Source organism: Crotalus tigris, unplaced genomic scaffold, assembly GCF_016545835.1.
Source record: "Crotalus tigris isolate CLP2741 ecotype Arizona unplaced genomic scaffold, ASM1654583v1 scf7180000021329.220372, whole genome shotgun sequence".
NCBI classification, from domain to species: Eukaryota; Metazoa; Chordata; class Lepidosauria; order Squamata; family Viperidae; genus Crotalus; species Crotalus tigris.
In genome coordinates this window covers 5,863-19,164 of record NW_024098455.1, presented here as the reverse complement: position 1 = coordinate 19,164, position 13,302 = coordinate 5,863, and the positions used below count along the sequence as shown (strand labels likewise).

Genomic DNA, 13,302 nt, shown 5'->3' with positions numbered 1-13,302 from the left:
TGAAAGAGGGGGCAACTCCATGTCATCCTCTGTGCAAGAAGAAATAGGGGATTCTCAGATTCTAAGGAGGTCATAGAGAGTAAAAAGATCTCCCAAGTATCTTGAGGACTTTGTAACTCTGCTGGCAAAGCAGAAACAGTGAGAGGGTGCCTGCTGTTGTGGAAATTGGAAATACAGGCATTGGGTATTAATCCCAGAACAATAGCCCGGTACCATTGTGGTGTGGGTATGGCCCAGCTGCAATAGATGTGCTGGTTGGTGGGGTTGGCACACCACACTCATGTTGAGGTTGCGTATAACTATCAATATAGTTTATAAGTCTTAGCCGGGGGGGAAGGGGTGTTGTGTCCTGAGCCTGCAAAGGCAGGCTCGGGGTGTTGCAATGGTCCCGGGCAGTTGCAAGCTGCCTGGGACCAGACTGGCTGGTGCCGGCGTCGCACGCATGCGCGAGGCGCAGAGCGCGCCTAATTGTTGCCATTCTGCCCGGGGAACATTGTTAAAAGGAACGGAGAGGCCTGAGAGCCTCAGAGCTGTAACGGAGTGGAAGAGACTGCAAATAAAGACTTGTTGGAATAACGAGATGTTCTGTGCTCATTCGCCATTAAGCCAAGGACTCAACATAACCTATATTGAGTGCCCATCTGCTTACAATTCCAATTCAAGGTGTTGATTATGATCTTTAAAGCTTTAATAGGTTACCCAGGGAACCATCTTCATCCCATTACTACAGTCCATTCTAGCCAATCAGACAAGGAAAGTACATTGTGTACCACAGAGAGGGCCTGAGCTTGCATCTGGTCCCCTCATCCAGTGAGGCACTCCATACATCTCTTAACCCACACAATCACTTAACAATCACAACAGGGAGTATTGAATTGGAGTCATTGAGCAAGGCAGTCATGTGGGCATCTTGCTAAATGACTGCAATGATTTACTACTATCATTTGAAATTTGGAAACATTTTGAGAACTAACAAATGGACTAAAGGTCCAGAAATTTGAAATGAGATTTTGGAATTAATTATAAAGAATCCTTTCCATATTTTCTATTTGGAAAAAAAAATGCCATCCTACAAACACATCAAAAATTCAGTATAGAAGTAAAACCATTCAGTCCTCTTCTACTGAATTTTCTTTTTTCTAAAAGGTAAATATAAATTTAAAAAAATACTTTGTAAATTATTATTTCCTTGTTTACACAATTTGCTGAGTCATATTATTTCTTTAGTTTGGAGGCTAGCATGACATTGTGAACCTAGTTAATATTTTTATAATCATCATTTATCAGTTTATTTTGAGATTCCAACAATCATTATTTATCATTATATATGATACCATTTCTGAGAATAAAATATATAGACAGGAATTAGAAAATCTCTTGCAAATATATGGGCTAACTCATTTTTTTCACACAAAAATGTGAATAGGAGGTTCATGAAAGCAATATTCACACAAATTAGGTAAATAACCGATTATTTTATTAAGCAAAGCAGAGAAAAATAATAAATTTAAATGCAAAGTATAATGTAGACAAGATATATTCATAGATAAAGCAGGAGAACAATTCAGCAACATTCAATAGAGGAATAAAATGTCATATCCCTTTAACTGGAAGCCCCTCACCTTCATCAAAAGAAGGTACTGATCTTGGCTAGATAAATCCAGTAAGCACTTGGCATCTTCCTAAGTACACTTATAGAGAGCCCCAAAGTATTTAACCAAATCTTCCCTCTTTCCAAGATCTCCTTCATTGTGTACTTTTATCTATCAGCCCTTCTCCAGGTATTGGACCAGGAATCATAAATTATCTTTTCCACTTTGTATCAAGTTGTATTGTATTTTGTATTCCTTACGGTTATCAACATGCTACATGCTCACCCATCCTGCCCTTCCTGTCAAGTGTCTGGTTTTGTCAGAACATTTTTTAAAGAAAAGAAATAATGCACTTCAACTAAATTGTGTGAGAATAATTTAGCATACCAGTTTAAGGTATCAGGCTAAAAATTGGAGCACTGCAAGCTCTAGTCTGCCTTATGAACAAAGCCAGCTGTGTTTCTTTGGGCCAGTCTCTCTCTTTTTCTCTCTTTCTGTCCCAGGAAGGAGGTAATGGCAATCCTCTGCTAAAAATCATTGCCAACAGAACTGCAGGGACTTCTCCAGGTAGTTGTCAGGAGTCCATATTGATTTGAAGGAGCAAAATATTAAAGTGTGCAATCAAAGGACCATTTAAAGAGAGAGAAGCCCTGTGTACTTTTGGAAAAGCTAAAGCTTTAACTAGCCATATTATTATGCAAGCATTAGAGGAGAAGCCATTTTATATCTAAAGAACAGAGAAAAGTAGGAAATATTGTTTAAACCTCCTCTCAATTACGGATGTTTTTTCATAATCATATTACACTCTGATCCTATTTCACTAAAGATCAAGGGATGTTAGCCTGTGGCATGCTAGAAGCTGCCTAATATCTACATTTAGCCTCTATAAACTACATTGACAGTAATCAGGAATTCAGCAATTTTTGAAGTTCTATCATTCTTCTGGATTGAAAATTGGATTTGCCTGGATTTCAATTGTGCTTCCTTTTTAACTTACCCTTAATTCAAAGATGTAAGGGGGAAAAGGATAGGAAAACAAAAAACTGTGATGAACAGAATAGAAACAACATTAAAGGTAATTTTCAGAATTTCCAGAGTTTTGAAAGGACAAATTTGATATTCTTATTTCTCATGCTATAGATTATTGGATTGAACAGGGGTGGAAGAAGGGAATACAGAACAGTCACCCCAAAATCTAAGTAAGATGGAGTATTAGAGGGCGGCCTCAGGTAGGCAAAACATCCAGTTAATAAAAACATAGATACTACTATAAGGTGAGGAACACAAGTGGATAAAGCTTTTTGCCTTCCTTGTTCAGAAGGAATTCTAAGTACTGCCTTGAATATCATGACATAAGATGCAATAATAAAATTAAAACAACCAATTCCTGCTATGACACTGGCCACAAGAACTCCAAGTTCAACTAGATTGAAGCCAGAGCAGGATAGCTTTAGCAACTGTGGAATTTCACAGAAGAACTGGTTGACAACATTAGAACAAAAAGGAATTGAAAAAGTGCCAGTGGTATGCAGTGTTCCATAGAGAACACCAGTGACCCAAACCAGAATCATCATTTCAGTGCAGGATTTCCAATTCATCACCATCTCATAGTGCAATGGATGACAAATGGCAACATATCGATCATATGCCATGATAGTCAGGAGGGATAAATCAGAAGCTGCAAACGAGATAAATATGAACACTTGAGCAGCACATCCTGAGTAAGAGATATATCTAGTCTCCACGAGGGAATTCACCATGGATTTTGGGACTATAACAGAAACTGAGCCTAAATCCTGCATAGCCAAGTTCATCAGGAACAAGTACATAGGGCTATGCAATTGATTATCTAAAGTTACTACCATGATAATAAGAAAATTAGCTGTTATAGTTGTCAGATATAACACAAAGAAATGTAAAAGCTGAAAATGTCGATTCTTTGAGAATTCCAGGAGTAAAAAGTAAGGCACTGTTGTGTGATTATTCATGTTTATGATTTAATTAAATTAATTTATAAACATAAATGTGAACAGAATAAAAAATAGACTGAAAAACTGTAAAGAATGAAAATAGAATTACATAATTAAAATAATGGATGCAATTCATTCCTGTGCCTAATCACAGTGTTATCTCTATACATAAATCCATGATTGATTGAATTCCAACCTATTGATCACAAGTTATTTCCTTCCATTCCATTCTTTTCCTGGTTGCACTGTTTGTATAGGACTTGGAAGACCTTCTGGAAATTTCCTGAAGTTTTGGAATAATAATTATTTCTTATCTTCCTTGCAGAATTGTTACAGTGATGAAAAATTGGATACAGATCTCCAATATATAGAATGAACTCTTGAAGGAAAGACAGGATACAGATCTAGAAGATAAATTACATCTTAACTCGAGGGAACAGATTTCCAAGTGCCTGAATTTGTGTAAATCATACACACATATGCACACATGCACAAACAGGGACATACAAACAGGCACACACACACACAAGAGAATCATTTTATCAGCAGTTCTGGGAATGTTGTGGCTGAAAAAATAATAGCATTAATATTGGTTGATAAATACCTATAAAAGAGTACATTAAAATACGTAATAATATTTTACAAAAATTTTACAAAAATAAAAATAATTCTCATATCATATTCACCAGGTGGTACCTAAAATTACAATACTGAAGAAAGCATACTTTTATCAAGAAAAATGAGAACTCAGGATGACATTTTCACATTCTGCTCAAAATTCTCCATTAACATTTTCTTTGTTAACATTAAACTTTTATATTTAATATGCACTTGATTTTCTGTTTAGGATACAATCACCAGCCATAGATTCTCTTTTTTTCTAATTCACAATATGATTGTATCTAGATTTAATTATCTTTAATTTACTCTGTCTTTAGGACCAAATGTCTGAAAATAAATCTCCCCTTGTTATCTTCCTTCCCTTAACATTCTAGAAGAACACTAGCATATAATATCATTTTACTAAATCCTTTTCTCAGTGTGAAAATTACCTTATAAACAAATGTACAGTCATGTGATTTAAATTTAAATAAATGCTAGTTTATCTCAATAAGAGGGGAATTGCTTTTCTGTTGAATGGCTAATACACTAATATGCACACTATGTGTACTTACTCTACAATTTTTCTTCATAGAATTATTGTAGCTTTATAAACTGTTAAATATTGGCCCTATAATACATGCATAAAAGTATGCTCAGATCTATCTTGAGAAAAAAGGCTGAGTTTATATTCAGCAAGCTTATTAATTATTTTGTTTCTCTCAAGAGACAATTACATATCAAAAATACACAACGTAAACTAGACAAAATAAAACTATCATTGTAAGTTTTTTATGAATGCAATTAGCCATTAACAGGTAGTGCATTTGAGAGTGTTCTAATATCAGCCATCCCATTTCATTAGACAATCATAGATGATGTTATCAATAGGATTAGGGTTGAAACTCACAAATTCTTACTTTCCAAACTGAAAACTCAAATATAGATTAATTGAGGAAACCTGCCAAAAGCAAGTTCAGAAACAGATTTAATAACCTGGGATTTTATTTTATTATTGCTTTCTAAATTGTTGGTTGTTATATTATTTTGTAATATCAAGGATAATATAAATCCTATATACTGGATATTGGAACTTCTATCCATTTAATTGGTCCCAATTTCCAATATTGTGCTATTTACATAATTAAATTATCTAATTTTGCTACCTCATGGAAATTTTATCAGTATTTATCATATCCATCTCTAATCAAATTTAAAAAAGAGAGATACATGGTCTCAAAAATTGTATGCTTTACTACAAGGACAGAAATTGACAGGGAGTTTTAAAATTCCTCTTCAAGATTTTCAGAGAACAGGCTACCAAAACAAAAAAATTGGATGACAATACTTCACTGGCATTTTTATTGACATCCCATTCTTAAAGCCTAATATTTTATCTGTTCCTTTTTATTAGTTCTATTCATTTATAATATAAAATATGAAAATACAAAAGCAAATATTAGGGGACAACAGTAGAAAAGGGGAAGGATGTAATAATTATTGGGAGCTGACCATACGTCAAAGAGGAGAAAATTCCAAAGGGTCTCCCATATTTTGCTTCTCACTTGATATCATGCCTCTGTCTGAACCTGACTCTGAGGACGACATGGAATTCCCTGTTGAGGCCCAGGAGAGGGTGTCTGTGGCTTTGGAGGACTGTGGGGAGGAACAGGCTGAAGCAGGCCAGGGCCCTTCAAGTTTGGAACAAGGAAGGCAGAGTTCAGGCGAGGAGCAAGGCCCCTCCCCACCTGATCACAGAGCAGGAGAACAGAGAGGAGGAGGGAACAATGGAGGCAGGCTCACTTGCTTGGGAGGAGAGTGTCACGCCCCACTCCATAAGGCACACCTGGGGAGTAGGATTTAGGGAGACGCTATGGGGTGGGGCATTTGCCAGGAACAAACATGAACTCTTGTGGTAGTGTGCTCTTGTACCTGGACACTTTGTATTTTGGACCAAGTTTGCTTCCTGCTGATTTCTCCTTACTGTCTGCAGTTTTGCAATTTGCAGTTCACAGGCAAGCTGGGAGTTGAAAGGATTATACGTTTGCTTGTTATCTGTTTTATTTTAAAGAACCATGTAAACTTCCCTGACTGTTTTATTAAACTTGTGCCAGCATATGTGGGGGCTGTTGGGTGAACGTTGGCAGTGCTTAAAAAGACAATTGTACTGACCAGTTAATTGCTTTGCCTCTGTTCAGGACCCTGGGTCATCATACCCAAGAAGTTTTTCCCAGTTCTAACTTTTCTAAGTTTTTAAAGGAAAAACCCAAGAAGGTCCAGTTGCTTTTTGGAAAATAAAACATCTGTGGGACAATCATGACCTGGATGATTGAGAATCTCTATAGGCATCCATAAGGATGAGGGCCACAGCAGGCTCTTTTCCTGGAACCCACAAGCCACAATTTTCTGGCAGAAGGGGTCCAAAGTACATCCCTTCCATTGGAATAAGTGGGATTGGCCAATACTGTTGGTGAGACAGCCCCTCAGATACCATGGACTGATGCCATAAAGGCTAATGCTTTGAAAAGGATCCACAAGCAAACTGGCAATCAGTTTCCATGGCTCTGCATTCTTTACCATTTCTAGCTTCCAAATATTCTTCAAGGGTAGCCCCATATAGAGGATGTTCTATGTTTGTTTGTTTGTTTGTTTAACCTATATTGGACTCATCTCACTGAGAAAAGTTTCAGGACACATGCAGGACCTCACATTTCAGGAAAATATTCTACTGGTACACAATATGAATTTGTGCAAAAACTATCCTAGCAATGACTGTCACCTGGTCTTTGAAAAGGAGTTATGAGACTAGGGCAAAGGCCCCAAAACTATTCTGCACCAAACTGGAATGCAGTTTTTCTATGGGCAGGAGATGAATGATTTTGTACACTACCCGGATTCCATGCATGCGTGGATGGGGCTTTACTTGCTTCGGTGGCCTGGTTCCTGGTAGGCTGTAGACTGGTGCCAATCCACAGAGCAGAGGTTGGAGACCGCTTGTCTAGGAGAACATCCAGATTATGCATGGAGTATTTGTAATGTAATAGTTGCTTGAAACTGTGTGACACTGTTCCTGTTTCTTTGTGATGCTTTTAGTGATGTAAATAAAAGCTATAAGAAGTTCACAAATGCCAGTAGGATAATTTCATAATTAGATGTTCCAGAAGGAAAAGGAAATAAACTCCTAAGTAACTGATCCTGATTGGTGGAGCATATGTTAGTTGACATTGTTAACATAAACCACATCAGAAGAGAAAAGGATCCTGTTGGAGTGAATCTTTAGAAGAAATTATTTCTATGCTAAAGTAGGAGCTTTAGTACCATCACTTTACAATGTTTTACAATCTTTTAACTATTTAATTTATAATTTATTTATTACAATTTGTATACAATGCAATTTACCCCTTCCCTCAAAAATTGTTCATGATTTATGACCTAATGTATGTATATGTGTGTGTGTGTGTGTGGGTGTATCCTGTATATGTATGTGTATATATATATATATATATATATATATATATATATATATATATATATATATATACAGGAAGTTTTTTCAGACAGACTGGTCTGATTGATTACACCTTGACATTTTTAACTGCTATACTGCAATTATACTTTTTACAATCTCTTTTGCCTTGCAGCCCCCCCAACTAGGGGCATTAAGCAAGGCAAAAGAGATTGTAAAAAGTATAACTGCAGTATAGCAGATAAAAATGCCAAGGTGTAATCAATCAGACCAGTCTGTCTGAAAAAACTTCATGTATATACCCCCTTGACTCGGCTGGCAAAGAGGGGAGGAAAGCCTGTGGCTTGGTGATTAAATCACTGCCTAGTATGTAAACTGCCCAGATTCGAATCCCATAAAAGGGTGTGTCTAACTGAAGAGAGCAGAATGAGCTTGAAATGGCCATCTTAGTCTCCCAATTTAATTCTTTAATTCTTCATCAGAAAAAGAAATTTGGATTTATATATATATATATTATATATATATATTGGATTTATATATATTCAGCATGAAGCTGAAAACACCAGCCTGAAGATGAAACGTTGCCAAAACACTTCCAATTTTACGTGGGAGAAAACCCGAATAACCAAAGACCTACATACAAACACCCGCGAAAACCTCAGAAAACAAATATCGAACCTCTACGGGGAGGAAATCCACCATCTGACCAGGACCTATGAAAAATTTGAAGTCAGAATGCCAGAAACAAACCCCTCCTCCCTCACAGCCACACATGAAACAAACAGTGGATAACATCTCAGATAGGATCCTCACCAAAGCCGAAACCAATGTCCTTTCCAAAGGATTCAACTTTGCAGTTGCTGCCAAATAAATCCCCACTGAAACCATTATATGTGGAGTTGAAACCAGCCTGATCAAAATCAACCCTGATGACGCTAACAGAATCAGACTCGAAATCACCAACATCCTCTGCACCAGCAAGCCACCCAAGAGCAACTTACCCAAAGAGGAACAGACAGCACTACATAACCTGAAAGAAGACAGCAGCATAATAATCCTACCAGCAGACAAGGCCAACGCCATGGTGGTTATGAACACATCTGACTACCAAACCAAATTAACCAACCTACTCCAAGACTCCACATACAAACCCCTAAACACAGATCCCACCACCTACCTGGAAAAAACCACCAGATCCAAAATAAAAGCCTTCCCCATTAGCAAAGAGATCAAGCAAAGAATAATTCCCAGAGAGAAATCATCCAGATGCCCCAAACTCTATGGTCTCCCCAAGATACACAAAGAAGGAACCCCACTCAGACCCATAGTCAGCTCCATAGGCTCACCTCTACAAAACCTAGCCAAATTTCTCGCCAAACAACTACAGCCCTATACAGAATCCATCACCTCACACGTAAAAAACTCATTCCAGTTTATAGAGATCATAAAGAAACAAAACTTACAGCCCAGTGACCTACTTGTGAGCTTCAATGTCATGTCCCTCTTCACCCAAGTGCCTATCAAAGAAGCCTTGACAGCTATCCAAAACAAATATAACTCCCCCAAACACATCTTAGATCTGACCAACCACTGCCTATCCAACACATACTTCATCTATAACGGACAAAAATACAAACAAACAGAAGGAGCACCCATGGGATCACCCCTCTCACCTGTCATTGCAAACCTCTACATGGAACACTTTGAAACCCTAGTTCTAGAAAAATTGGATCACAAACCCAAACTCTGGCTCAGATACGTAGATGACACCTTCATAATCTGGCCACATGGGAAAGAAAAACTGGACAACTTCCTCACACACCTCAACAGCCTACACTCCAAAATACAGTTCACCATGGAAACAGAAACTAATAACCAACTTCCCTTCCTGGATGTCTTAGTCTACAAGAAATCCAATGGCTCCCTAGGACACACCATCTACCAGAAGAAAACACACACAAACCGCTTTCTGCACGCTCTCTCACACCACCACCCAGCACAGATCAACTTCGTAGCCAAGACACTCATCTCCAGAACAAAACACTTAGCTGACGAACAACACCTAAAAACCGAACTACACACTCTCACCAATGTACTAACATTCAATGGATTCCAAAGAAATAAGATTACAAACCTAATCCAAAAAGAAACCCCCACTAAAATCCAAGACAGAGAACAAGAAAATGGCAACGCCCTCCTCCCATACATAAAAGGCACCACAGACAGAATCAGCAAGATTCTCCATAAACACAACATCAAAACAGCATTCTGCACAAACAGAAAAATATCCACCATCCTAAGAAACCCCAAAGATAAAATCGAGTTAGAAAATCAAGGAGTATATGAAATCCTATGCACTGCTTGTCCCAAGACATACATTGGCCAAACCAACAGAAGAATAAGTGCATGCATTGAAGAACATAAGAACTCAGTCAAAAAAGAGGAACCAACATCTTCCCTGGTCCAACACCTTAAAGCCACAGGACATGAATTTGACTTTAAAAATACCAGAATTATCGCCAAAACTGAACATTTTAATAACAGAATAATCAGAGAAGCCATCGAGATAGAAAAACGCCCACACAGCATGAACAAACAAGATGATACTTCCCGCCTACCAGCCATTTGGAAACCCTTAAGCTTATATGATCATCTATTACAGTTATGAAACTGACTTCTTGCTTTTTCATATTGTTCTGGTTACAAAAAAATTATGGAAAATAGTATGAACTCACCCATCCTGCCCACCATGCCAAAGGTCTAGTTTTGCCAAAGCACTTCTAAATGAAAGAAAAAATACTCTTGAGCTAAAATGAGTGAGAACCTGTTTGATGTAGCGCTTAAGGCACCACACTAGAAACCAGGACGCAGTGACTTCTAGTTTTGCCATAGCAGAATTTCATTGAGGGCCACACCAGTCTCATGCTATAAATAATTGGATTGAACAGAGGTGGAAGAAGTGAATACAGAACAGTCAACCCCAAATCTAAGTAAGATGGGGTGTTAGAGGCAGGTCTCAGGTAGGCAAAGCATCCACTTAAAAAGAACATAGTCACTACTGTGAGGTGAGGAATACAGGTGGATAAAGCTTTTTGCCTTCCTTGTTCAGAAGGGATTCTAAACACTGCCTTGAAGATCACAGCATATGAAACAATTATAAAAGTAAAACAACCTAGTGCAGCAATAACACCGGCCACAAGAATTCCAGCCTCAAGTAGATTTAATCCAGAACAGGATAGTTTTAACAACTGTGGAATTTCACAGAAAAATTGATTAACTACATTAGAACAAAAAAGGATGGAAAAAGTGCCAGTGGTATGCAACATTCCATAGAGGAGACCAGCAACCCACACTAGAATTATGATTTCGGTACAGGATTTCCAATTCATCACCATCTCATAGTGCAGTGGGTGGCAAATGGCAACATACCGATCATATGCCATGACAGTCAGGAGGGATAAATCAGAAGCTTCAAAGCAGAGAAAGAGAAAATATTGAGCAACACAACCAAAATAAGAAATGTGTCTGGTGTCCAAAAGAGAATTTATCATGGATTTGGGGACAATGACTGAAACAATACCCAGGTCCTGCAGAGCTAAATTCATGAGAAAGAAGTACATGGGGCTGTGCAGTCGATGGTCAAAAGCTATTGCAGAGATGATGAGAAAATTTGTTGTTACAGTTGCCAGATATAACACAAAAAAGAAGAAGAAATGCAAAAGCTGCAGATGGCGATTTTTAGATAATTCCAGAAGCAGAAAATAAGGCACTGTGGTTCGATTCTCCATGCTTTATTGATGACAAAGCTGGCATAACCGAAAAGAAAGAAAGAAGGGAAATTCAGTTAGATAAAATTTTGGAAGTGGCATTTTGATATGTGTTGAGAACCAAACTATGGGCAGAATGAACAGAGGATCAGAACATGAAACACAAAGATGTAGGATGGGGATATTAAAGCACTCTCGTTTCCACTTTTACCCATCTGTACTAAAAAGTCACATTTTTTTCTTTCTTCTTTTCAGTTGTGCTATCTCATGCAGTGATCAAAAGCATTGGCTAGGAATAGAATAAAGTTGGTTCAGGTCTATTTTCATCAATGAAAGATTATTCAAAATAATTGGACCCATCATAATGTGTCTGCATTCCTACAGGTTTGTGGTAGTGTTGGAAAATTGGAGAAATACAATGTCTGGTGCTTTGTGCTTCTAGAAAAAAGACAATGTAAATCTAGCCAATATATATGAAAATAATTTGTTATATCTCTTATTTGGAAATCTTAAGAGCAGACATTTCCTCTTTGTATAATATCTCTCTGTGTGTATTTATGTAAGTGATGAAAATATTTTTTTCTCAATTTCTCTACCAGATATTAGGCTAAAATAAGAGCACAACAAGCCTTCAAACCAATACCTAAATACAAGATTATTAAACATGTATTTAAAGGCATATTGTTAAACAGAAAATTATAGAATTTAAGTTACAACATAACTGCTAGTTTAATATTCATTTAATCAAAGGGCCTCAAATAATAGCAGAATAAATTAATAAATTCCCTTATCCAACAATCAGAAGGAAGTGAAAACTCAGTTTGAAAAGGCAGCCTTCCACTCAATACAAGCCAATAATGTCTCTAGTAGAGTTTGGACAGAAAATGAGACACAATCTATTGCACCTTTGACCTCTGACATTTCAGCATTTTTTTCCAACAATGTTGAATCAATGCACAATAATACAATCATAATACTTAATCTGTCTAAAAACAGAAAAATAAAAAGCTTTAGGAATCTTACCATGCATTTCTTTTTCCTATAGAGATAGATTATGAGATGAATTTGCCAGTGCTAATTCATCTGTTAGTGATCAGCATGAAGGTTTGGTCCAAATGTCTGTTTTTTAATCTTCATAATTATTATGTGGAAAAGTCACCAATTTTAAATATATAGTTAATTCATTAGTTAAAATCTACACAGAAATATTTTTAAATCTCTCTTTAAGTAAATGCCATCCCGCTATTTTTCGTTTAGTGAAACATCTATCTGCAGTCATACTTATTTCTACTCTCAGTGTTTATTAATCTTTTATTTCCCTCAAGAGACTTGTACACCAAAATGAAACTGACTTGTGTAAATAATACTGACTTTTACATGTTCATTAAAATAATTTGCCATTAAGAATACAATAGCTTCCTCTAGAACCATGTATCATATCACAAATAATAATAATAATAATAATAATAATAATAATAATAATAATAATAATATCTCAGATTATTAACAGAATGTGGGCTGCAATGTAAATAGTGAGAGGTGAAACAAAATGCCTGGCACATATTTCTTCCTTTGTCATTCTTTTTTACTTCCAGCTTTTAAAAAATGTCTATTCTGCATGCCACATGTAGGGGAAAAGCTGGATAGTGGTTAATAATTCTGCCAATTATATGCGGGAAAAGCCATATATATGGCTGCAAAATATAATGTGGACAAGAAATATGTCTGCAAAATATAATGTGGACAAGAAATATCAGGGTAAGAAAACAGGAAGGAAACATTCAATACAGGAATATAAATACAGATAAAATGTCATATTCCTTTAGTTGAAAGCCCCTCAACCTCAAAAAAGGTACTTACATTATACATATAAGTATGCATATCACACCTTCCCAAAATATTCTTAT

The 13,302-nt window shown here is 36.8% G+C and overlaps 2 protein-coding genes across 3 annotated transcripts; both read right to left on the bottom strand.

Annotated features, from left to right (window-relative positions):
• Window positions 1-1,335: 1,335 nt before the first annotated feature.
• Window positions 1,336-7,586, bottom strand: LOC120320331 (olfactory receptor 14A16-like). Of its 2 annotated transcripts, none has more exons than XM_039369956.1 (2): window positions 4,738-7,586; window positions 1,336-3,966 (listed from the first exon to the last, which is right to left on the bottom strand). In XM_039369956.1, the coding sequence occupies exon 2, from the start codon at window positions 3,578-3,580 to the stop codon at window positions 2,675-2,677; it is 906 nt and encodes a 301-aa protein (XP_039225890.1). In that variant the 5' UTR covers window positions 3,581-3,966; window positions 4,738-7,586; the 3' UTR covers window positions 1,336-2,674. The 2 variants fall into 2 exon arrangements, with proteins under 2 accessions (XP_039225890.1, XP_039225892.1); XM_039369958.1 differs by lacking the exon at window positions 4,738-7,586 and adding an exon at window positions 4,615-4,733.
• Window positions 7,587-10,153: 2,567 nt separating this feature from the next.
• Window positions 10,154-12,646, bottom strand: LOC120320330 (olfactory receptor 14A16-like). The gene is made up of 2 exons (XM_039369955.1): window positions 12,419-12,646; window positions 10,154-11,434 (listed from the first exon to the last, which is right to left on the bottom strand). The coding sequence occupies exon 2, from the start codon at window positions 11,414-11,416 to the stop codon at window positions 10,469-10,471; it is 948 nt and encodes a 315-aa protein (XP_039225889.1). The 5' UTR covers window positions 11,417-11,434; window positions 12,419-12,646; the 3' UTR covers window positions 10,154-10,468.
• Between the last annotated feature and the right edge of the window lie 656 nt (window positions 12,647-13,302).